Below are 25,596 nucleotides of genomic sequence, written 5' to 3'. Positions count from 1 at the left end.
TTTGTCACGTCAATAAAGTCTCAGTTTGTTATTAAAGTTTAAACCTCGTGTAGTTTTGTGTAAACGCGCTCAGTGAACTGCGTCGTCTCATCAGCACCAACATGGAACCAACTGGGCTCAGAAATAAATCTGCTCATGTTGACGACTGCAGTTCTGTGAGAGCAGAGCTGGTTCTGGTTCAGTTCTGTTCAGCATCTGAACTTCTGCTGGAGGACAGACTTGTGCAACATCATCCTGTTAGCAGTGATGAGTTCACTGGCTGAAGTTGATGTGAATAAACAGAAATCTTTGTGTTTCACTTCCTCGTCTGTTCCCATGAATTATGTTGTTGTTTCAAAACTGAGAGTTGTGACACTGAACACGTTGTGGTTTATGTGAATCAGTATTTTGAGTTATTTTGCTCTCACACTCTGTCAGAACACCAGCAAGGAGATGTGTCGACCAGCGTGAGGCAGACGGTGGTTTTCCTCATTAGAAACTATTTAATGATGAGAATAATGAAGTCAGAAGTGTTTTTATTTTTAACGTGACTGTTTGTTCATAGAAACTCTGCTCTGCTGTTTCTGGGAGAAACAAAAGAGGAAGTGAGACTCAGATCATGTTGACCAATCAGCTCCCAGCATCAGTAAAAACAACTCTTATATTTAATTCTGCTGATGATGCAGCTTGTAGTGCTGCAGCTACTTGACATTAAATTACATGAAACCAAATGTTATTATTCTCATCATGAAATAATATTCAGTGAGGAAAACTATTTCATCATCGTTTCAGTTATTAAACATGTGATAATGTACTTCCTGTCTGTCTGCTGCCTCGTGTCTCTGCACTGAACTCACGTTTTAATGGAGTCAAAGAGGATCGAAAACATTTGTGATTTAAGATTACATTCAAAAACTAAATGACATCATAAATAATATGAACGTTAATGTTACTGACACAACCAGAGTGACAAAGTGCAGCAAACACTGGAGCTAAAACAACTTAATGAACAAGTTAAAGTAGCTGATGTTGTAGTTCAGATGTTCGATGGTGTTTTGTGCCTGATGATCCTTCACGTGTCCCTCTGAAGAACATTTCTATCAGCCACTTCTGTGCAAACATGATTAACAGTGGATTCAGATCACCTGTGTGCAGGTGTGGAGAGACTCCGGTGTGACCACGCCCCCTGTGTGAAGTCTTAAGACAGGTGGGAACGACACCTGTCTGCCTGCCCCACTGACCTCGTCCAGACTGTCAGCCAGAACCGCTGTTCTGTTCAGGTTCTGTTCAGGTTCCTCTGCTCCCTCTTGTGCAGCTGGTTGAGTGACCATCAAAAGAAGTCAAAGAAATATATTTAACAGGCATTTTTGATGTTTAAGTATTTGAGAGTTGGCAGATTATTAATATTGAAGGTAGAATCAGTAGGATTTGTCCCAGCTGTTCCTGAACGCACCACAAAGACAGTAGATTGTTGAGTCTCAGTCCCAGGATGTTAAATAGACACACGTTGGGTTGTTACAGTGTTGGCATCGAAATCCTGAGAATGTAATCAAGTACCACTGAAAGTACTTTAACTAGTTTCTCCGTAGAGCAGAAAAACCCTGAGTGAGCAGAAAAAAGAGAGAAGCAGGAAACAGAGAGGAAGCTGAGATACTGAGAACAGAGCTGATGTGAGTATAAAAGCAGCTCAGATCAGCTCTGGACTCAGATCAGCTCTGGACTCAGATCAGCTCTGGACTCAGATCAGCTCTGACCTCAGATCAGCTGCAGATTAAAGTCCTTCCTTCAAACAGAAGCTGGTCTGTCTCTGTCAGAAACATGAAGACTCTGCTGACCTTCGCTCTGCTCGCTCTGATCGGCCTCCTGCATCACAACTCTGCCGGTGAGTCACTCTGCTCTGATTCTCTGAGAGCCTCAATCCAAACTGCAGCCTGAGTGTTAAATGTGTGTGTTCATGTGTGTGTTCATGTGTGTTCATGTGTGTGTTCACAGGTCCGGTTGGACCAGCGTCCATAAAACGATCCTGCTGTCCAAACGTGCGACATGTTCCTGTTCCCATACAAATGATCCGGGACGTAGAGAGGAGCCACAGCAAGTGTCTCCGCTCATCAATCATGTGAGTATAAACATTGATTATTGATTTTAAACTGAAGAACTTATTAATTAATGAGAGGAAGAAGGAACAGTCATCATCTGCTCACTCCATGCTGGTGGAACGAGATGAGAGTTCAGTATAAGGTAATAAAAGCACAATGTCACATTTTACTCAAAATACTCAAGTAAAGTAACAGAATCTCTAATTATCAGACAAAAGGATACAAATGTTAATAAGATAACAGGATATAACAGTTATATTTTTATTGAGTAATAATTCAGTAATAAATGATCTGTAGTAGTTTGAAGACTCTCCACAAGGGGGAGCTGTTCAGTGATTCTACATGCAGTCCTGCAGGTCGACTGTCAAAATAACACTTTAAAAAATAATCTGTCATTTTACATTGTTTTTCTTCTGTTTACAGATTTTCCCTTAATTATGGAAACAAATATCCTTAAAAAAATTACAACAGTAGACGTTGAATCCACATGTCAAGTGTAATTCCAAAAACTAAACTGAATAACACTTTTTAGAGAGATTTTTAGAGTTTTAAAGTTCTCACTGCAGTTCAATCACATGTGTCACATCTGGGGGTCGTCAGGTGATTCATGGGAGAAATGCATGTGTGTTTGTTACAGACTCACAACTGTGTGTGGGAGGAAGTTTTGTCTGGATGGAAACTCGGCCTGGGTGAAGAAACTCCTGGCATACTTTGAAAAGTCGACGGCCAACAAGAAGTCGCCATCTGCTCGTCTCAGCTCCTCACTGTGTAGAAACTAGAGCAGGAAACTGGACAATGCTCCTTTATCTGCTCAGTGTCTGGGCTCTCTTTGTCAAAGGTGTCGGCGAGTATGTTGATAAAAGAATTCTGTGGAGGCAAGGCTGGGTGGAATGATGGAGCAGTCTTTATTAAAACAGATCTCGTGGTTCTGGTTCAGTTCTGTGAGCTGCTGATAAACAGGAGCAGCTCTACGATGATGAAGTCAGGAGACGACGTCACTGTGTCGTCTTTATAGTTTCCTCATGAGGGAAACCAGACCGGACCGGTTAGCTGGATGAAGAGTAACTGAAACTTAACCTCTGGAAGTCCTTCAGTTGTTCCAGTGAAACTGTTCATTCTCTACATCAATGTGTTTGCTGCTGTATCTCAGTGAGGGTCACTGGAATCAGCTGGCTGCAGACACGTCAGTGTTAGAAATACATGAGATGATAAAGAAAGATCTTAGTCCTTCAGGGCTTTCTTTCTTTCTTCTTCTTCTTCTTCTTTATAAAACAAAAAAAATCTGATTGCCATCAAAATAAATTAGCAATGTGTGCTGCGGCTCTGATACAGTGTGTAATCTGCAAAGTAAATAAAGTTATTAAAGGAGCGATGTGTAAAAATTGGTGAAAGCTAGCCAGAGAGTTGGTGTTTACGCTGCTAACAGGATGTCTGGACTGCTGGGAGGCTGTCAGGGCTGAGGCTAACTGGTTAGCATGCTAGATATCTGTGCAGCACAACATAAAGACGCGTTTGACGTGATGTCAACACTGGTATTTCTTCAGTCTGCTGATGATTTGAGTTATTTTTGTTAGACATTTAACTAAAATTCTTACATATTGCACCTTTGAATAAATGTGATGGAGTTGAAAGCCCAATGTTTACCTCCGAAATGTGGTGGAGTGGAAATATATAAGCAGAAAATGAAGTACTGTTGTTTGGACTTCTGGAGGTGAAACAACCAGCTACACAATCTCTTCCCTGACCAGGAGAATCAAACACCTTCCGTAGATGAAAATCAAAGCACAAAAACACAAACATTTGTCTTTTTTACAGTTTATTACTAAAATAGGTGTAGTCTGTGTAAAGCTGACAGGTTCCATGTGTGTGACGATGGGCTCGTCCTGCTGGCAGGACTCGGATCAGGTGGTGTCGGTGTTTAGTTGAAGCGGACTCTGCGCATGGAGCCCACTGTGTTGTTCTGGCTGCCCCAGTCAGAGAAGTTGTTGTAGTCGCGTTTCTCCAGGACGTAGTGAGGTCCTCTGTAGTTTGGCTCCTGATACACCACCCACCTACACACACACACACACACACACACACACACACACACACACACACACACAAACACAGATCAGTGTTCTGTTGACTGTTTGGAGCCATTTTAGGTTTTATTTTGGTTATTTTTCTGTTTTAAATCAAGTCTCCAGTTCCTTCAGGTGTTTATCAGAACGCTGCAGCGCTATTTTACTCTGAAGCTCCAGACCATCATCAGGAGGAGGAGAGGAGGACTTTATATCATCAGGAGGAGGAGAGGAGGACTGAATGTTGATTTTGGGGTGAACTTTTCCTTTAAGTGACAAAATTAAGGACTTCAGGTGAATATTGACTTCTGTGAGACTTGACACAAGACTGGATTCAAACATTTAAGCAGAGCTGTGACGATTTGTTGGTTAATTTCAGGGAAGTCTAATTATTTTGATTATTGACTAATTGTTTCAGTCATTTTTCAGTCTCTTCTTGCCACATGTGATGATCTCTGAGGCATCTTCGGGTTTTAGACACATTTTTTCTTCCAATAAAAGATGTTTAAATGATCACTTTTGGCTCTGACTGGCAGTATTTGACATTTTAGAGACTAAACAATTAGAAAAATGTGTGGAAAAAAAAGAAAAAAGGAAAAAAAAGCAGACTAATCGATAATTTTATGCCTGGTAAAAAGGCAGAACTAATTGTTTGGATTGTGTATTGGAAGTACTCCAGCGGTCTGCTGTGTGATTTAAAAACTCCTCTGAGGAAACAAACTAGCCACAAGGATCATTGAGTTGTTGTTCTGGAGCTTTTGATCATCACATCTCGGTCTTCAGTTTGTTCTACACTTAAAAGTGCTGAAAACATAAATCCATTTGAAAATCTACAATTTAGAGTCGCTGAGCTGAATCCATCTTCTGAGGAAGATCATGTGACAATCATCAGAAACTCCAGAGCAGCCGGACGCTGTGCTGAGACTGTTTCTCTACATGCAGCTGGTTAATAATGATTTGAGACTTGGAAGATTTAATACTGTGCTGCTCTGACTGGGCCTGAAAGAGAGCAGGTGGGTGTGATGCTGCACTTACGCTCCTCCGAGGACGCGGATGGAGGCGACTCTGTTGAGGCTGTAACGGCTCATCAGGTTTGGGATGTCGTCCTGGATCTCCATCTTCTTACCAGAGTAGCCGGCTCGCTCAAACAGCTGAGCTCTGGCTGGGTTGTTGTCCTGGAAACAACAGAAACACACAGAGAACGTGTTCGTGAGTGAAAGTGATTCTATCAGGTAGTTTCTGGTGATATTCTACCGGTTTTAAAGCAAAATGTTGCCCAAAATCAGAACCACATCGTCTCAGTGGGCTTCACAGTCTGTCTGAAGTGTAACTTCACGTCTCACCTGTTTGACAGCGCGGACGGAGGAGACGTGGTCCACCTGAGCGCACCACTTGTCGTAGCAGTTGTACTCGCCCCGCTCGGACATGTCCCACAGGTACTGACGGCCCCGGAAGTTGTCGTGCTCGTAACCGATCCATCTTCAGAAAAATTGAGAGGGAGAAGAGAGAAAAAGAGTCAAACAAGAAACAAGTTCAGGTGATTTATTCACATCCCCTGCAGACCTAAAGGAGGATTTCCAGTCAGCACTGATTTGGTTATTGAGGTTCTGTCGATCTGTCTTTGAACATGAATGTGACACACGACTGATGTCAATACATTATTTTATGCATGTGTATTTTTCTGTATATTAAATGTCATTTTTACACATCTGTGTTTAACTCGAACCAGTTCTCTCTTTCAGGAGGCGACAAAAAAAACTTTTCATTTCTATGTCTGGACAGAGTTTTCTTTGACTGAATACTTTGTTTGGATTTATTTCTAACTTTAAATAAATGTCTCATTGTGAGAATAATGTCAGCTGCAGATTACTTTCTTGGCCCGAGGCGAATCTCACCACCAAACATTTGTTTATATTTAATTCTGCGAATGCCGCCATAGATTCTCATTTCATCCACTGGGTTTCAGGCGTCAAATATAAATGTTAGAAACATTTGAAAGTTCATGTGAAGGCTACAGATGCTGTTTGTTGCAGCTGCTCACTGCGGGTGGTGGTGCTGGTGGTGGTGGTGTGTACTTACGCTCCGCCCTCCACCTGCACAGAGTTACATCTCTCTGGGAAGTTCTTTTCACTGAGCCTGGAGCAGTCAGAACTCAGGTCCAGCCGTCTGCCGGCAAAGTTCCTCTGCTCGAAAAGGGTCACCTGAGGCAGAGACGACAGACTCATTACAGTTTACTGCAACACAAATATAAGTTGTACACTTTTTGGGATTTTAAGCATGTTAAGTCTGTTAAGTCAAGTTTTTAAGTCTTCAAACATTCTGACACCCATAACTGCAGTGATCACTGTTCGTTCTGTCATCTTTGAGTGGGAGGAGAAATTGTTCATTTACCAAAACAAGACAAAGAATGACCTGAATGATGATGAATAACACTCCGAAGGTAAGAAACGGATGACAAAGCTCCCGAAGATTAAGTATGTGATCTGAAAGAATCATTCGGCTGTAATCAACTCAACGTTCGATGCTTGATCATTTTAAGTGTGTAAATAACAGAGTGTTTGTATTTGTCTCATCGAAACATGATCCATAGTGAGAGTATCTGCACGGCTAGAGAACAATAAGGAATAAGTGGGAGATTAAATGTATTATCATTTGGGTGAACTGACCCTTTAAAGTGTTTCCTTGGAGTCCTCAGAGTTAATATTGAGGAACCGTCACTGAGAATTTATCTCCAAAGTCACGACTGAATATTTAAATGATTTCTGACTTTTAGATGAGGCAACAACTGCAACAACTGACCCTGCGAGAGTTCAGATCGAGACTCAGCGTTACTGCTGCAAACACCAGCTAGCTAACATCAGCTACAGTATGCTGGCTACATGCTGAGGAACTCGGCTATTTCTTCCTTTTCTTTTAGTGCATTTTCAATCAGGGACCTCATCTGTTCACAGAAACATGCTGCTTTAACAAAATAACTCCATGTAATGTTTTGACTCACCCTCCCACTGGACCCGTAGAAGGCACGTTGGAGCACAGACCCCAGCTTGCTGTAGATATAGAAGCATTTTTAATGAATAATCATATTCTAAACATACAAGTTAATGTTTAAAACAGACGTTAGAACAATCACAGAGAAGCTCGAGAAGCAAATGATGATGAGTTGAAGTGAAATTAAATCATCATCATCATCACTGCGCATTACAGTTTTAATATCTCCTCTGAGTTATGACTCATTCTGATTTAGAAGTATCGTCATGCTTCAGTCTTTACAGATAAATCCATCAACCTGCGGCTAAAATGTTCGATATGTGTGCATGTCTCCTATCACTCCTCAGGTGATTTGGGGAAACTGGTGTTGGAGGCGTCATGGAGAGCAGAGCCTCTGGACGGGCCCACCCACCTCCACACCTCTGAGCGGGGGGTCCGGACTCTGCGGGCCCCCGGCAGGTGCACGGCACTCTCAACATACCTGGTTTGTTGGGCTAATCCTGGGACCTTAGTAAAGATGTTCATGTCAGCTCTGCGAGGCAACAAGAAAGCCCCTTAAATACGCCGAGTGGAGGTGAGCCGACAGGTACTAGAAAGCTCAGAGTGGTTCTGCAGCAGTCATCGGGGCCCTGGACGCCATTGATATGCTAAACACACAACATGTTGTCTTCTCTGTTCACACACACACACACACACACACACACACACACACACACACCATCAGCTGCACACACACTGCAACAGCATGCAGAGCAGAAAAAATCATACAAACACATGATTGAAATAGATGTGCTGCACATATACAAACACAACAGAGCAGAGAACAGAGTGTCTGTACACACACACACACACACACACACACACACACACACACACAAAGTGCACACTAACATGTAAATGTGAGAGTGCAGTGCCAACAGTTTTGGCTTTGAACAATTCAGCATTTTACAACAATGCTCTGTAAACAATACACCTTATGATAATGGTTGTATTCATGCTTTGTGCAGCTCCAGCTCACTGTATTCAGTGCAGAGGTCGCGACCCTGCGAGGGGCTGCAGCCTCAGTCCGGAGCTGCGAGTGCAGCCCGTCACCGCCACACAAGTGTCAGAAAACAAGGAACAGAAGCAAAACACAGGTAAAGGTGTCGGAGGGATTCTGATGAAAATGTGCATAAATCATTCTGGACTGTCTGTATTTTTTAAATAAAAAGAATCACAATGTTTTGCTACTGTTGTTTGTGTTCAGAGCTTTTCAATACAGCCGAATTATGATGTTGTGATATTTCAGGATATATCAAAATATCTCGATATCTTTCAAATCTGAAGAACTGGGCAACAAAATCACAAGTCACAATATGTTTGACCAAATATCTCCACTTCAGTTTTGTGACATTATTGTTGGGTTAGAAGTGATATGACTACTGATGGATGACTACTGGTACTTTGACAAAATATGAACACAACACGATTTTTGATCAGTAATCATCAGAAATGTGGACATAAAAACTAAGTGGGTAAAGATAAATGTTAGAAAAATATTAGAACTAGTAGAACAGTTTGGTAAGTTCAGAAAACGACATTAAAAACCAGGAAAAGATGACACAACATGTCAAATCACCATACTGCTCAGCCCTATATTATATTATATTATATTATATTATATTATATTATATTATATTATATTATATTATATTATATTATATTATATTATATTATATTATATTATATTATATTACACAACTCAAAGTTAGTGAGGGATATTTTAGTGTTTCTCTTGATACACAGTGTTCAGTATGTGTTATATACAGTACACATTATGTGATATATACAGTATAAATCCATGCACTAGTGTCGAGCGATCGCGCTGCAGATGCATCAGACTCACTAACATTAACTTTGCTTACAGTGACAAACTGCCGTCTTTTTCCAAAAGATCTGTTGGCCGCAGCAAATTTCCATTTCCACTTCACTGCCTTCAAATGGAGGTATTGAGCGTGTGTGTGTGCAGGCGGGTGGGCTGATGAATAGCAGAAAATGTCCTGGATGCTTCACTCTGTTTTGTTTGTGTAACGCTGGCAGTGAACCTGCTGGTGCCAGTGGGCAGCAGTGACCCGGTCCAGAAGCTTGGGGACGTTTCTTGCATTTTGGAGCAGTTTCCAGCGGAGACAAATGCAGCAGGTCAGGCATCTATATGTGGTTGTGTGGCTGAGACGGACACTGAGCAAAGGGACAGATGTAGGGAGAGAAACAGCACAGGCTTTGGCAAGGAGGACTCTCAGACAACTTTTGATTTTTTACCCACTTGTGCTTGTTTTTAATCTTGGTTATCTGGAGATCAACAGCAGCCTGACATGTCGCTCATCCTGACGGTGCTGGACAAGCTGGCTTACTTTCTGTCTGTGATAGCGTTTTGTGTCAGTGTGTCCTACAGCTGGCTGAAATGAAACTAGATTCTTCCTTTTTATCTGTGAGGTCTGATCATGACTGGCTGTTTTTTCACTGGATATTTAACAAATGATCCTGAGGTTTGGGCTTTGAGTTAGGATGGTTTTACTCAAAACCTGTGGATACCTGCTGACTCCTCTGCGTGAGTTTCTGAATCTTTGTATATTCTGTGATCGCTCCTCTCAGGGTAGACTGACAGGAAATGGAGTTGTGCAGCTGCTGTGACGTGTTTTGGATTATAGATGTGAAATCGGTGATCAGACTGGGTGTTTATCGTCCTCCAGGTGTAACTGAAGACAGCCAGCTCCTTGCCAAAGACCACGATGCTGCAGCGGTGCATCCTGAGGCTGCACCATGTGCTCACACTGGTGCTGTGTGTGTCCGCCACTGACGACTTCGACTGGACCAAGAATGAAAAATCGTCCTTCTACTACGGCACCTTCCCAACAGGTGAGACAGATGACTGACCACAGAACGGTCAGAACACGAGATGAGAGTCATCATGTGTTTCTTCTTCCTCTGCAGGTTTCTCCTGGGGAGCCGGAAGCTCTGCCTACCAGACTGAGGGAGCCTGGAACATCGATGGAAAAGGAATGAGCATCTGGGATGCGTTTGCCCGCAAAAAGGGGAAAATATTCTCCAATGACACGGGAGACTCCTCGTGTGAGGGCTACTACAAATACAAGGTAACATCCAATGAACATTCAGACCCTCTCTGGAAGAAAGAGGCAGAGAAAGTCTTAAAATGAATGTTACACCCCCAAAAAATAAGTTAGATTTAAATGAACTTTAAGGTCAGGACAGTGTTTTCTCTTCATCATATTCCAGCATTTCATTGAAGCTGACGGAAAAATTCACATCGATGTTCTTACTGGCGACACTGTTCGTCAAATGGAAACACTGGAGATGTTTAGTGCATCATTTTAGTTTATCACATTGCCTCCAGAGTGGAAGACAAGTTCTCATCTAACTCTTGGAAAGAAAGCCAGCAGGCGTATTTCTCCAAACGTCAAAGCTTTCTTTTTGAAATTTTAATTTTCAGTGTTTATGAATCAGTCTCATGGTTCCTCTGATGATTATAAATGATCTGTAACAGCAAAAGAGACCATCAGCAAACAGACTGCTGTGATTAATAAAGCCTGAGCTCAGGTCCAATCTCATCTCTCATATAAAATCACATATAAACACATCACATCATTGCGATCGCTCCGTCACTCACTTCAAAACAAATGTACGAGCTTTACAACAGTGTCAGCTGGTGTCGTGCAGCTTTTCTCCAAAGGAGCCGCTGGAATCCACAAAAACTGAGAGTTTCTCAGTCACTTTAAAATAATCAAAATATACAGGAAGCCAATCAGTTGGAAAGCTGATCTTTCTATTTAAGAGAAGACACTACAAGTGAATCAGGTTAAATATATGGAGGTAAATATCTCTGTATATTCCCCAGTTGTTCTCTGATATTGTATGTTGATTTAAATAATAAACACTAATTTGTGTACATGTTACAGAGCAGAAATCAGAACTAAAGTAAACTTCTAAATGTGTGAAGATGCAGCAGCTGTTTGTGTTTTGTCTTTACATTTTTTAAATGTTTTCTGCTTTTTGTCTTTCAGGACGACATTTCCTTGATGAAGGACATGAAGTTGAATCACTATCGTTTCTCCATCTCCTGGCCGAGGATTTTACCGAGCGGACTGAAAAGTAACCACATGCCTGATTTTAAAAAAGTCATTTTATGATCTGTTTGTGTTTTTAAGTTGTAATCTGTGGGAGGAATTTAATTTCTTACCATTCTGTTTTTTCTTAATTACTCATTTCTTTGACTCATGGAGTCAAGTCACCAGAAAATGACATTAATCTTTATTCGCTGCTTTTGTCTCTTCTACATTGTTGCACATTAAATACTTTTGGGTTTTTGACTGATGTTCGAACAAAACAAACACTGTAACAATGTGTCACTGGCTCTGAGGAGTCGTGTTTACCACTCCTTTTAAACAAATCATCAATAGGTAAAAAAACCAGAAAGATTACTGACGCAGCCCTAAATGTTGTCATCTTACATTTCATGACAGTGAGTATTGAAATGAACCTTTAACTCTTTCAGATGAACACATCAACGAGAAAGGAATCAAATATTATGACGACCTGATCAACATGCTGCTGGAGAACAAGATCACACCCATCGTTACGTTGTACCACTGGGATTTACCGCAGGTGAGACGCAAACTCACGACACTCTGGGTGTTTAATTTGCTGACTGGAAGCTACAGAGCCGTCGATAACACAGCTTCACTCTGCAGCTCCTGCAGGAGAAGTACGGCGGCTGGCAGAACGGCAGCATGGTCAACCACTTCAACGACTTCGCCAACTTGTGCTTCGAACGATTTGGAAACAGAGTGAAGTACTGGATCACCTTCAACAACCCCTGGGTACGTCAGGGCGAAGAGGGACGGTGCGTTCACTGTCCTGTGGACAGATGTATGACTGACGTGTGTTGTCTTGTGTTTCAGTCCATTGCTGTGGAGGGATATGAAACAGGGGAACATGCACCCGGACTGAAGCTGAAGGGAACAGGAGCTTACAAAGCTGCTCACCACATCATCAAGGTAACAGTCAACAGACGATGGTTTGGTGTCGTCATGGCTGAGGCTCGATTACAAACCCAGCAACAAACAAACATCTGTGTACTTGGACATGAAATTGTTTTTGTGCCTCTCAGCACGACATCTTTTGTACCTGTGCCACTTTTCTAGAGCAGATCTGCAAACTGTGAGTCACAGGGAGGTCAGAGTAGATGGTGAGTGTACAAGAAGCAAGACTAGCACACCAGAATCCAGAGTTTACATCAGGAGGTTTAGGCAACGAAAGCACTTGAGTTAAGGTTAGGAAAAGTTATTCATACAAGCTCGACGTGACAAAGGTGTAAATAACGTCTTTTCAAAATAATTTTGGGGCTTCTGGAGACAATGGACGAGCTGTACGGAGCCATTTTCTGTCTCTACAGCCTCATTCAGCCGCTTCAGGTGGGGTGCAACACATTTAGCTGAGCAACTACAGTGTAGATTTTATCTGCTGTGAATAAGCTGGCTGCAGGTCAGAGGTGTGTATGTTACACTGCATTCTTTGTTGAATATCAGTCAAGCTCTACTTTCAACCCTGATCATTTCCTAGACCTCAGCAACAAAACCTCCTAATCCGTCAGCAGAATTAACGTGAACTGGGAGGCAAATTTGAATCCCTCTTTAACAGTTGGCAAGAAAAACATACAGGGTAAACACATGATGCAGAGAAGGCATACGTTGAGGGGTGTAAAAGCCAGACTGGGACTTCTGTGTCTTTGATAATGTACTTCTTCTGAAAATGTCCACCAAAGAAGACAGATATCAAGGTGACGCTGCCTTTCTGTCTCTGAAACAGGCTCACGCCAAAGTCTGGCACACGTACGACATGCAGTGGAGAAGCAAACAGAAAGGTAACAATAGAAAAGAAACCCTGCGCACACAGTTTGGTTTAACTTTGGTATTTTTGTGATTGAAGTCACGCTGGACAGTTACGTTTTTGCGTGCGTCCAGGTCTGGTTGGGATCTCGCTAACGGCCGACTGGGGGGAACCCGTGGACATCACCAACCAGAGGGACATCGAAGCAGCAGAGAGATACATCCAGTTCTACATGGGATGGTTTGCGACTCCCATCTTTAACGGAGACTACCCCCAGGTTATGAAAGACTATGTCGGTACGTCTTGGTCAACTGAGACCATTTATATGATATCTGAGACAAATGTGACATCACACACTGTCTTGTTGGACCGAGCTGAACCTGAACTTTCCCCTCCAGGCAGGAAGAGCGGCCAGCAGGGCCTGGGAGCCTCACGGCTGCCCGTCTTCTCGCCTCAGGAGAAGAGTTACATCAAGGGAACCTGTGACTTTTTGGGCCTCGGACATTTCACCACTCGCTACGTCACCATGAAGAATTACCCATCAGGCCTCGGAGACAGCTACTTCTCAGACCGCGACCTGGCTGAGCTGGTTGACCCGCAGTGGCCTGATCCTGGATCAGAGTGGCTCTACTCTGTTCCCTGGGGCTTCAGACGCCTGCTGAACTTTGTGAAGGTACAAATGAAATACTGATACGTAGGTTTCTGTTGGATATAAGGTCGAGGGTGGTTCCCCGTTAATTTCTTTGAAAGCTGCTCAGTGGGACATTTAGCGAAAAAAAAACTCATCTAATCGTCATCTGGATCGTCCAATATTGCTTCGGCATGTGAATGAGAGTCAGTTGCTGAAGTCAGAAAGAGAAGCCTGACCCGACATCAAGTTCAGAGCAGCTAATGTTAGCTGAAGCTCTGAGTTTGTGTTACCCTGTCATGCCTGATACCAGGGACTCAGCTTGACTATCTGTTGACAATGTTCAACACATAAAGTAAAAAATGTTAGACGTTAGTTGTATGGTTACGTGTCACACTGGGCGTTGTTCCTGAGGGCCGCTGTGGTAGAAGCCAGCTAGTTACTGCGTCTTGTTACCCTCCTTCTTCCTGTCATGTCGGTGGTATCCAGCATTAAGGTGCATTAACACAATATCAGTATTTCATTTTGAGCCTCTCATCCTTTCATACGTAGATTTTTTTGTTAAAGAGTAAAATCCTTTTTGTTTTAACAGAATCAGTCACTGTGTTGCTCTCCACAAATCCACCAGACTCCATTTACAGAAACAATCATTTTATCATCGTTTGTCACTTTTCAGACTCGACAGACACAAAAATAAAACCACTAAAACTTGTACAAGTAAATATGAGTTATTAATGATACGATCACACAGTGTCAGTTTGTTGACCATCACACCTGAATGTCATGTCACATCTCTGTTACAGACTCAGTACGGAAACCCGATGATATACGTGACAGAAAACGGCGTGTCGGAGAAAATGCAGTGCACCGACCTGTGTGACGACTGGAGAATGAAGTACTTCAAAGACTACATTAATGAAATGCTCAAAGGTGAATTTATCTGCTTCATGTTTGAGTCACTGAGTGTGTTTGACTGATGAAGCAGTGAGAGATAAATCAAACGTGAGTTTTTACATATTTTCTTTGTTTTGGTTGGACTCACAGCGCTGAAGGACGGCGTGAATGTGAAGGGCTACACAGCCTGGTCTCTCCTCGACAACTTCGAGTGGGATGAAGGATACTCTGAGAGGTTCGGACTCTACTACGTCGACTTCAGGAACAAAAATAAACCACGCTACCCGAAGGCCTCGGTCCAGTTCTATAAACGCATCATCAGCTCTAACGGCTTCCCCAACCAGAGAGAGGTGAACTCTAACAACACCCTGTGATTTAAAATCCTCTCTGGAGCTGAATGATGAAATGTTGACATTTCGTCTGATCGTTACAGGTGGAGAGCTGGAAGAGGAAAGCTGTGGAGACCTGCTCCTCCAGTAACCAGCTCCTGGCTGCAGGTCAGTGCTACACAGTGTTATCAGGTGTATAGTAGGTTGTGATGAGCTAGGTGGGGCCAAACAAAGGAAAAGTCTGTCTCCAGCTTGTTATTCTGCTGTCTAACAGGGATTTTCTTTGTTTTGCCCCTCCAGCTAGAAGAAAGTCCCAGGGAAATCAGGAACATGCAGGGATGCAAAAGGCTTGGCCAGTGCATGATGAAGTTTAGGTACAAAAGTTGATCCATTTCTGAGTGACATGAATCTGCAAACAGGGTGTTTTTACCTCAACGCTGGTCAAATACTGTACTTTACTCTATTACACTGCACAGCAGCTGTGGAGATTAAAAGAGAGATATATTTAAAGATACAAATTTATTTTTAGAGATCACAACTAATATCTTTAATATTGAGTCTTATTTCCGATTCTTGAATTTGGAAAAAGCAGAAAGTTCCTGGTCTCCTGGCTGGTGTTCCTCAGCAGGTGGAGCGACTTCAGTTTCCGTGTTTCTGGTTCAGTTTGACACGATCTGAACATGTAAATCCATTTCTTAAAACTGCTTGAATTTTATTTTAAACATATTGATTTTATAAAAGAAATTTACTCAGACGTGTAGAAACATCTCTGAGTTTAAAGAGTAAATTACAGTAAATAAATGCAGGAATAATTAAATGCATAAAGAAATAAAATACGTCTATAAAATTCAGTGCTTTTATTTGTGTTTTCAGCGTCCACAGAAGATTTTTCCAGCAACATTAAATCATTGTCTTCAGGATCACGTTCATGGTTCAGTGTGCTGTAACAGGGTGATCAGTGTCTCTGTCACCTGTTTGTACCGTCAGCGAGCGGGTCGGGTCTCAGCGCTACACGTGTTGTTTACTCCAACAAACAAGCTTCCAACACATCAACAGTGTCATGAGACTGTTTGTAGTCAGCAGCTACGTTACGGCAAATAAATGTTCTTTGTTACATTCCATCGTGCTAACACTTCAAATTTTCACTTTTCGTGCAAAGATCAATTATCAGGCGACATGATTATTAATAATCAGCATCGACGCTGATTAAAACACATTTATTGATCCCAAACTGTGACTCACGTTTCAGATCCGCTGATTGGCCACATGGAGATGGTGACAGAGATTGTTGTTCCCACCGTGTGCACGCTCTGCATCCTCCTCAGCGCCATCTTCCTCATGTTCCTGCTGCGTGGACGCCTCTGAACACACACACACACACACACACACACACACACACACACACACTGAATCTGAGAGTGACTTCGAAGCTGTAAACTTTATCGTGTCGAGAGCATCTTGTTGATTTAACTGTCCTGCTGTTCTGTTTGAATAAACACTTTTTCAGGTTGTCATTGAGTCAAACTAGACGGTAACTGTCACCACTCTTAAAGAATGAATTCAAGCTTGGTATATTATTATTTTTATTATTTAACGAACTGGTCTTGTGTGGTTTTTGAAGTAGTTTTATGAGCTACTCAAGCTAACTGCAGAGAGGAGAAGGTTTACTGTCAACACGTTTGTGATAAAAGAGTGATGGAGATAAAGTGTTGTACTCTCTGTGGATCACAGACTTCAATTAAAAACATTTTATGAACTAAATGGTGCTGATTATTGACTGAGATTGTATTGTTGTGCTCTGATAATTCCTCTGCTGTCATAAAGTTGATTTATGAGGAGCTACAAGTTAAACTACCTTCACAGGAAAGCTGCTCGATGTTTCCACACGTTTAATTACAGTTTAATGTTGTGAATCTGTTTCAGAAAGTTTTTGAAGACAGAAGGAACTCAAACTGAACTCAAACGCACTCCAACTGTGTGTCACCTCGTGAACCTGCAGATGAGCTTCAGCTGCCCACAAAAAGTCCACATCATGTAGTCTCACATGGTCCAACTTCAAATTCACTGAAAATAGACACTTGACACTTGTTTTACTAATTAAAGACTACCTTGTGTGATTTATGTGTAGTTGTTGAATGTTTTCTGTCCATGTTTCGGTGTTATCTTTGCAGAGAAACACTGTAAGAAGAACTGATTACACACTGCCACACTCAAAATGTATCATCTGCCTGGTTTAAGCTTTTTAAAACATTGTATTGTAGGCTGACACTTATTAATGCTTTAACATAATAAATATAAATTAAAGCTGCGAGCAGCGTTGGTCGGGCCCTCGCAGTCCACGCACCTCGGGGCATGCTGCCGTCAGGGCTTCCGCACGCAACGCCTCGAAGAAGCTGTTTCTTTATAATTTGGTGCCCTGCTCCCGCTGGTATTAAGTAATGCACGCTGAAGACAGAAAAAAGAGCGTGTACTGCTGCACGATTCCCCAGACAAAGACTGAGATGACGGTCCGCTTCTGGAGCTGGCTGACGAAAATGTCCACATGAGGCATAATGCAATGAAATAGTTTCAGGAAGAAGCTGAAAGTATCATCGTCCAGTAGCTGAAGAGAATTTTTTCTCCAGTTCTTCCAGCTGCTCTACACTCTGGCGATGATGTCACGCACTCTAGCTCACGCAATACACACCCATTATAAAATCAGGAGAAGGCCTAAAAATCCTTAAAAAAAATCCTTTTAAAAACTGAATACATGCCCAACAGTTCAAGGTCTTCTGACTCTTTAAAAGGTGGAATGGTATCTGTAGCTCAAAGTATGAAGCACAACAAGAGGTTGAAAGTCGATGAGTTTTGAAGAGGATTTTAAGATTTTCCCATTTACTTTCCATTCAAACTACTCAGACTGCGACCAGATCGCCATCTATAGGCCGATTTGCACCAAATTTTACACAGAGCCTCATCAGTCCATGGAACACAATTATGAACATTTACGTGATAATCAGACCGTATTTTGTTTAGATGTGCAAGATTGTCTGCTTTCAACACAATATGCAGGAATTTTGTTGCAGGTTCCCTGCTCGGGCCCTAATAAAGAATCGCTTCAAAAACAATAGGGTCCTCGCAGGTTCCCTGCTCGGGCCCTAATTAAGGATCCATGGCGGGACTCAAACCCAGAGCAGAAGCAAAGCCTCCATTCACATCCTGCTCTACCACCTGAGCTAAACACCATTATGAGTTCACACTGGATGAATAAACACAATGAGTCCCGCCCACAGACTTTCTGACGAATGCAGGTGGAGCGCGCCGAAAAGGGGCGGTCTCGCTCGTTTCCCGCGTGAAATTAGTGGATTTCCCTCCAAAACTGTAGATGTGTATTTAAATAGCTGTTGGATCGTCACTCTGGTTCCAGCGGCTCTACTCTGAGGACACGAATACGGTCAGTAAACTCTTCTGTACGAATCTGCTTTATGTGTGTGCTTACCTGCTCAGTTCAGGTGTGTTCATGTCTGTGTGGGAGTTGTATAGATCTCAGGTGATTAGCGCAGGTGATGTTCCTTTATATCAAAGAGCTCCACATTGCAAAGTAACCTCCATGTTGTCTCAGCCTAGTGCCGGTTAAAATGGAGCCAGCCTCCCTCTCATGTCGGTCAGATTTGTTTTTGCCTCAAATGTTTCTGAAATAACTCTGAACACGAAACTGTAGACGTCTCGTGTAACTGTTTAGTGTTGAGATAAATTCGGCTGGAACATAATTCTGTAATTACATCCATTCAAACGCGCCGCGGACTGTATGTTTTGCCCAATGCACCAAACTCCATTGTGATTTTGGCCGTTTTATATCTGCGGTGTTTATTACATGAACACTGCACAGTTACGTAAATTTGGGTCACTGTCTCAGAACAAGTCGCTAGTTTCGTTAAATTCGGCTTGAAGTATTATTTATTTATTTATTATTTTAAACGGCATGAAAGCTGGTTAGCTAACGTTTGTTTACTGGTCAGTTTAAGTCAGTGGTTATGTTAGCTAGCTGAGTTTAAATTTGTTGGAGATGCAATGCAAGGTTTGGAAACATGTTACCAGCGGCTCAGCTGCTTTATTAACGGGCTACTGACACTATAATGAGCTTATAAAGACGTCTGGGTCATTTCATCGTTGTGTTTTTACAGACGGGTTTGCATGTTAGCTAAGGTGTGTGTCTGTTGGAGAGTGTTAGCATGACGCCATTATCGTGCTGTGTAATGTTAGCTTGTTAATACTATCATCTTTACAGCTGAATATCTGAGTACAGCACAGTTAGCTAACAGGCTCCAGGTGCTCAATAATGTCTCAGTATGTTAGTATGTCAGCAGCTAGAAGGTCATTTTGAGCAGCTAAAGTAGTTTATACACAAAATAAGCAGCCTCATTGTAGCTGCACAGCATGTATTCAGTGTGTTTGTCTCAGTTTTGGTTTAATGTGTTACTGCAATCACTGCACTGTGTGTCAAAAGATAGACTTTGAAATCATATTACTCGTGTATAAAGCTCTTAATGTTCTCAGAACTTATTACATTTGGTTTACATTTGTTTTACCTTTAAAAAACACATTTATTAAATCAGATGAAAGTAGATTTTATAGTGCAGAGTGATGTGAGACTCCTGAGGTGATGTCATGCACGTGGTCACAGACCGCTATATCATTCTTTATTATGAAATGATAATCCTGTAAGAAATCCCATTTTGCCAGATGTGTCTATACTCTGTCCATACATCTTTTTTCTGCTTACAATCAGAATATGTGTATACACACAGACATATATGCATGTAGTCATCATGTTATACTAAAGTGCCTCCTCCTCTCTCCAGGTGAACAGTGGGACTTGTCTTCAGCTTCAGGTGGAACAGCTCTGACCTGTATGGTGATCAGACCCGGAGAGGAGACACACCTGGTCCAACCAGGTCAGTGCAATATAGGTGCAAAAATTAGAGGCAGAAAGTGTGAGTTTTGTCAATTTCTGCTCATTAATACTCTATGATCAGTAAATGATTTTAGAGGATAGTCGAGTCTCATTCACAGGTCGTTGAATACCGACAGTTTGGGTTGGCAGAAGCCATGACAGTGTCACTGTTGGGACACTAGTCTCTCTCCCTCTTTTTCTGTTTGTCTTTAAAAAAGCTAATTAAAAAGGCAAACAAATTTGCAAGCAAGCAATGTACAGGTTAGTTCAATGGGGAATAAAAGAAGGAAGTCATAGTATTTTAATATTTACTAAGTGCGATACTGTAGCCAGCTGGCATTGTTTCAGTTTAACGAACACCTGCATTTATATATATTATGAATTATATAATTATATTTTATTTAACATGTATATCTGCACTGTTCAGCCACAACATTAAAACAACTGACAAGTGAAGTGAGCATTGATCATCTTGTTACACTCAAATGTTCTGCTGGGAAACTTTGAGTTCTGTCATTTCTGTGGATTCTCTTTGACAAACACCAGCCACCCAAACACTGTTCAGACCAACTGCACCCCCTCATGGCAAAGAACCCAAGGCCTCAAACTGGTCTTCTCATTGTCCAGATCCCACTTCAGCTGAGCATCTGCTGGATGCGCCAGAACCAACTCCAATCCATGTTGGGGCCCCCATGGATCGGTCTTGGCTCTGACTGCATCCAGTGGAAGCTCAGCTGGATTGAGATCTGGGGAATCTGGAGGTCATGTTGACACCTTGAGCTCTTTCCCACGTTCCTCGGGTCGTTCCTGAGCGGGGGGGCACTGCCACCAAGGAGTGCTGCTGCCATGAGAGGGTGTACTTGGTCTGCAGCTGTGTTTGGGTGACTGCTGTTTGTCAAAGAGACATCCACATGAATGCCAGGACCCATGGCTTCACAGCCGAACATGGCATTGGAACAAAATCATCCATGTTATTTATTTCACCTGTCACTGTTATAATGATATGACTCTCAGTGTCTACACATGTTAAATACTCTATATATGTCTAAAATATCTATATGTCTATATTTCCTCTCAGTAAATCAAAATCTGATTGACCTGATTTGATTTGATAAAACAAAACCTGTTTGAAATACTTGTACTTCCTTTGAACCCTGTTGGTTTTGAGCTGGGACTTTTACATTTAAATGGACAGCTTCATTTATGTAGATTCAACACTAACATTAGCCTCGGCGTATTCCCCTAGCAGGCCACTAATAAGGATCCTATTCAGTTTCTGACGTGCAGCTGTGTGGTGGTGAAGTTTTTGGTTTAGAAGCGGTTCTTGTGGTCACATTCATGGTAGAGGTGCAGCAAACTGAGCTGTAAACACCAGCAGAATGACCGGAGACATGTTAATTTTTGGTGGCTTGTGTAAGGTTTGTTAGCAGTAGCATTCTTATTCATGGTAGAAGTGCAGCGGATTGAGAGCTACGACACCAGCAGAACTGAGCTGAGACGTGTTGTTTTGGAGGCCTTGTGGTGTAGAGCTTTCTGGGGACAAAAGTTCAGTAAGAGCAGTCCCGTTGTTAGTGGTCTGCCAGGCTTACCTGGTGTTATTGTAATTTATAGTTTAACTTGGCCAGACTTCAGCTATCTTCAATGGCAAATGCCCGAGTGCAGTCCATCGGAGCTGTAAGCAGTGTTTTCCATGAATGGCAGTAGTCAGGCCTTTGATCAGTTGCTGGTATTGGTAATAGCGTATCTTACGAGCCCTCGTGCGATCCCGCCAACTTACAGGTCCCTCATGTTCAGACACCTATGGTTGGTAGAAGCGTGCACACAGTGTGCGTGTTTAGCTTGGGCCTCGGCCTGGCTAGGGACATGCTCAGGGCCACGGTAGAAGCTAGCCTGACGCCACTAAAGCGGCTTGGATCTCTGCCCTCAACTGTCCATGACGATTTCCCTCGCGAGTTCAGTGTGTATGGGCGCGATGCCTTTGCTTGAAGATAATGTTGAACCTCTGTGATAAAACTAAATGAAAACAATTGCAAGAATTCATTTTCTTTGCAACTGTGTGCAACAGCATCCTGCTTGATAACACCAAGCAGAGATCATTACAAAGCTGTTACAGGGCCCTCGGCCTTAATGCCCAGCAGACCACTGATAACGATCTGAATGTGTTGTGGTGACATTTTTTCTTTGGAAGCAGTTGTTGTTGTTGTTGTCATGTTAATGGTAGAGATGTAGTGAAATGATAGCTACAGATACTTTGAGTGGTTGTTAATTTGTCTGAGTACTTCTGAGTGTATTGAAGGTTTGTTTTTAGTTCTTGTACATGTGCACTTGAACGCGCAACTGTGTGCTCAGAGAGTGCTTGATGAGCTTTATGAAGCCTTTGGAGTTGTTGTCTTGTGAACTGATAGCTACAAACAGCTTGAGCGGTTGTTAGTTATTTTGCACCCTTCGGAGTGTATTGAAGGTTTGTTTTTAGTTCTTGTACATGTGCACTTGAGCGCGCAAATGTGTGCTCAGAGAGTGCTTGATAAGCTTTATGAACCCTTGGAAGTTGTTGTTCTGCTGGCGAAAACATCGTGGTATGAAGCTTTTCAGGCTAACAGTGTTAGCTAAACAATGTTGAGTGCCGTAAGCTACAACAGTCAGTTCGCCACTGTAGAGTTCCAGGCACCAAAGTTCAGTAATAGCAATCCAGTTGTTTGTGGTCAGGCTTGTGTGAACTGACCAACCAGACCAGACTTAAGTCCCACCTCAAAACCCACAGGATTCAAGGAGAGTTTTTACAGCCACTGGATAATCACAAAAAATGTATATAGAAAATGTATCTTGAAATAAAATGTAATTGAAAATACATGTCTTCTCACTGTTAACAACTTGACTCTCTATGAGTCCTGTTAATAACTCACAAAGTGTGTTATTTGACGACCTGAGAATGAGACTCAAAAAGCAGCTGTCTTTGTACAGAATTGCTTTATAAGTATGCCGGCATCATGCAATATATCAATTAATTAATAATTGTCCTCCATAATGCAGGACACTGGCTTGTCTCACATGGCCTCTCTAAGATCTCAACTTTCTGCTTTTAATGCTGATTAACTTAATCTATAATAATATATCATGTTTCATCAGCAAATGTTTAATATTGATATGAATCGACAAAGTAACTAGTAACTAAAGCTGTCAGACAAAGTACTGTGAAAGTATGAATAATATAGTTAAAACTAAATTTATGCAAAATATGAAAATTATTTAACATATATATATATATATACACTGTTCAGTTGAAACATTAAAACAACTGACAAGTGAAGTGAGCATTGATCATCTTGTTACAATCAAATGTTCTGCTGGGAAACTTTGAGTTCTGTCATTTCTGTGGATTCTCTTTGACAAACACCAGCCACCCAAACACCGTTCAGACCAACTGCACCCCCTCATGGCAAAGAACCCAAGGCCTCAAACTGGTCTCCTCATTGTCCAGATCCCACTTCAGCTGAGCATCTGCTGGATGCGCCAGAACCAACTGCCATCCATGTTGGGGCCCCCATGGATTGTTCTTGGCTCTGACTGCATCCAGTGGAAGCTCAGCTGGATTGAGATCTGGGGAATCTGGAGGTCATGTTGACACCTTGAGCTCTTTCCCACGTTCCTCAGGTCGTTCCTGAGCGGGGGGGCACTGCCACCAAGGAGTGCTGCTGCCATGAGAGGGTGTACTTGGTCTGCAGCTGTGTTTGGGTGACTGGTGTTTGTCAAAGAGACGTCCACACGAATGCTGGGACCCATGGCTTCACAGCCGAACATGACATTGGAACACAATGATCCATGTTATTTATTTCACCTGTCACTGGTTCTAATGTTGTGGCTCTCAGTGTTTACACGTGTTAACTGCTTTTTACAGACACACTCAAAACCTCCCAAAAAAGGCTAAAAACTTCCACAAATACAAACAAAACCTCCACAAATACACAAAACATTCTCAAATATACTCAAACCTCCACAAAAAACTTTAACAAATTCACTAAAAATTTCCATAAATTCACTAAAAACTTCCACAAATATACACAATACCTCCACAAATACAGTCAAACCTCCACAAATCCACAAAACGTCCATAAATTCACTAAAACTTCCACAAATATACACAAAACCTCCACAAATACACTCAAACCTCCACAAATCCAGAAAAAACTTAAACAAATTCACAAAAAATTTCCATAAATTCACTAAAAACTTCCACAAATATACACAAAACCTCCACAAATACACTCAAACCTCCATAAATCCACAAAAAACTTATACAAATTCATTAAAAATTTCCATTAATTCACTAAAAACTTCCACAAATCGACACAAAACCTCCGCAAATACACAAACCTTCACAAATATACTCAAACCTCCACAAATTCACTAAAAACTTCCACAAATAGACACAAAACCTGCGCAAGAGACGTGAAACTACCACTGCTCTTCTTTCTCATCTTGCAGGTGATGGACAGTTGAAAGGACGAATCACCAAGATGAGCCAATCGATGGAGACGAGCCGCCACAGGAGCCTGAACCTGTACTTCACGAGGGGGATCAAACATGGCTGATATATCTGCAGTTCACTGCTCGTTTCTCCAGAACGAGAGCAGCCAGGAGCTGAAAGTTGTGGGCAGAGGAACAGGCTGCTGAGGACGAGTTGGACGACGGTTTCCTGAAATGAATCCTGATTTCCTGTAAATCAAGTTTTTTGGACTGACATGTTGTTCTCAGACTGTGAGACTCCCGAACATCCTCATCAAAACAGACTCTTTGGTTTCTGTCCGTCTGTGATGAAGCATCAAATGAGTCTCTTGCGAAACAGACCTGGTTCAGTTTGTTCACTTAATTCACATCATCTTTCTACAAACTCCCCTGTTTTTTATTGGCATTTTGCTTTTATTAAAGCAGAGAAGATGGAAACAATTAGGCAGCTACCGACCTACTCATCCTGTACGAGAAGCTTGGTTTTTTAAACTGAGTACTTACTAATAACAAATAGAAGATGAGACCTGGTGAGCAGAAATGTACTAATTTGAAAAAAAATCAAATGAGAAAACATTTAAAAATATGTAATGAAGAATATTTTCGATATTTTTTTCTTTGTAACCAAATGGAATCAAAATAAAGACATTTTCTTTGTAACTGTGTGACTGAAATGACTTACGTGACTGGTGCTTCTTGTCAACACCGTTTAGCTCTTGTGTGGGACATTTAATGTCTTAAATGTAGGCCACATGTTCACACCTTCACATCTAATTGTGTTGAACGCAGACAATCGTGTACATCTTGACAAAATACTGTTTGATTATCACGTAAATGTTCATAATTGTGTTCCATGGACTGATGAGGCTTTGTGTAAAATTTGGTGCAAATCAGCCAATAGGTGGCGATGTGGTTGCAGTCTAATTGGTTTGAATGGAAAGTAAATGGGAAAATCTTAAAATCCTCTTCAAAACTCATCGACTTTCAACCTCTTGTTGTGCTTCATGCTTTGAGCTACAGATACCACTCCACCTTTTAAAGAGTCAGAAGACCTTGAACTGTTGGGCATGTATTCAGTTTCTAAAAATCTTTTACGGTTTCCAAATCATCACAGTTTTAGTTTTAAGGATTTTTAGGCCTTCTTCTGATTTTATAATGGGTGTGTATTGCGTGAGCTAGAGTGCGTGACATCATCGCCAGAGTGTAGAGCAGCTGGAAGAACTGGAGAAAATTCTCTTCAGCTACTGGACGATGATACTTTCAGCTTCTTCCTTTAACTATTTCATTGCATTATGCCTCATGT

At 41.9% G+C, this 25,596-nt stretch overlaps 3 protein-coding genes and 1 long non-coding RNA gene across 4 annotated transcripts; 3 read left to right on the top strand and 1 right to left on the bottom strand.

The window, feature by feature from the left end:
• Window positions 1–1,199: 1,199 nt before the first annotated feature.
• Window positions 1,200–2,880, top strand: LOC119018702 (eotaxin-like). The gene is made up of 3 exons (XM_037096566.1): window positions 1,200–1,861; window positions 1,972–2,095; window positions 2,713–2,880. Exons 1-3 carry the CDS (start codon window positions 1,798–1,800, stop codon window positions 2,852–2,854), a joined length of 330 nt encoding a protein of 109 aa, XP_036952461.1. The 5' UTR covers window positions 1,200–1,797; the 3' UTR covers window positions 2,855–2,880.
• Window positions 2,881–3,964: 1,084 nt separating this feature from the next.
• crybgx (crystallin beta gamma X) lies at window positions 3,965–7,658 on the bottom strand. The gene is made up of 6 exons (XM_037096565.1): window positions 7,605–7,658; window positions 7,134–7,182; window positions 6,215–6,336; window positions 5,479–5,614; window positions 5,171–5,310; window positions 3,965–4,126 (listed from the first exon to the last, which is right to left on the bottom strand). Exons 1-6 carry the CDS (start codon window positions 7,646–7,648, stop codon window positions 3,994–3,996), a joined length of 624 nt encoding a protein of 207 aa, XP_036952460.1. The 5' UTR covers window positions 7,649–7,658; the 3' UTR covers window positions 3,965–3,993.
• A 1,265-nt stretch (window positions 7,659–8,923) lies between these two features.
• On the top strand, window positions 8,924–16,602 carry lctla (lactase-like a). Its single transcript, XM_037096568.1, has 14 exons — window positions 8,924–9,301; window positions 9,853–10,018; window positions 10,094–10,254; window positions 11,182–11,269; window positions 11,673–11,782; window positions 11,869–11,997; window positions 12,079–12,174; window positions 12,986–13,040; window positions 13,141–13,302; window positions 13,405–13,679; window positions 14,438–14,564; window positions 14,679–14,878; window positions 14,962–15,025; window positions 16,107–16,602. Exons 2-14 carry the CDS (start codon window positions 9,892–9,894, stop codon window positions 16,220–16,222), a joined length of 1,710 nt encoding a protein of 569 aa, XP_036952463.1. The 5' UTR covers window positions 8,924–9,301; window positions 9,853–9,891; the 3' UTR covers window positions 16,223–16,602.
• Window positions 16,603–17,950: 1,348 nt separating this feature from the next.
• Window positions 17,951–24,958, top strand: LOC119018704. Its single transcript, XR_005074836.1, has 3 exons — window positions 17,951–18,290; window positions 19,699–19,791; window positions 24,273–24,958. It is a non-coding gene; the product is annotated as an uncharacterized LOC119018704 (long non-coding RNA).
• The last annotated feature ends 638 nt before the right edge of the window (window positions 24,959–25,596 follow it).

The sequence above is a fragment of the Acanthopagrus latus genome, chromosome 4 (assembly GCF_904848185.1).
Source record: "Acanthopagrus latus isolate v.2019 chromosome 4, fAcaLat1.1, whole genome shotgun sequence".
Lineage (NCBI taxonomy): Eukaryota > Metazoa > Chordata > Actinopteri > Spariformes > Sparidae > Acanthopagrus > Acanthopagrus latus.
This window is presented reverse-complemented; position numbering and strand designations above follow the sequence as displayed.

Coding starts and splice junctions, on each gene's coding strand:
- LOC119018702 (XM_037096566.1), top strand. CDS start 1,798: ATGAAGACTCTGCTGACCTTCGCTCTGCTCGCTCTGATCGGCCTCCTG. Junction 1,862..1,971: donor CCTGCATCACAACTCTGCCG/GTGAGTCACTCT, acceptor GTGTGTTCACAG/GTCCGGTTGGACCAGCGTCC. Junction 2,096..2,712: donor TGTCTCCGCTCATCAATCAT/GTGAGTATAAAC, acceptor TGTTTGTTACAG/ACTCACAACTGTGTGTGGGA.
- crybgx (XM_037096565.1), bottom strand. CDS start 7,648: ATGAACATCTTTACTAAGGTCCCAGGATTAGCCCAACAAACCAG. Junction 6,337..7,133: donor TCTACGGGTCCAGTGGGAGG/GTGAGTCAAAAC, acceptor TCTCTGCCTCAG/GTGACCCTTTTCGAGCAGAG. Junction 4,127..5,170: donor ATCCGCGTCCTCGGAGGAGC/GTAAGTGCAGCA, acceptor GTGTGTGTGTAG/GTGGGTGGTGTATCAGGAGC.
- lctla (XM_037096568.1), top strand. CDS start 9,892: ATGCTGCAGCGGTGCATCCTGAGGCTGCACCATGTGCTCACACTGGTG. Junction 10,019..10,093: donor CTACGGCACCTTCCCAACAG/GTGAGACAGATG, acceptor CTTCCTCTGCAG/GTTTCTCCTGGGGAGCCGGA. Junction 15,026..16,106: donor TAACCAGCTCCTGGCTGCAG/GTCAGTGCTACA, acceptor CTCACGTTTCAG/ATCCGCTGATTGGCCACATG.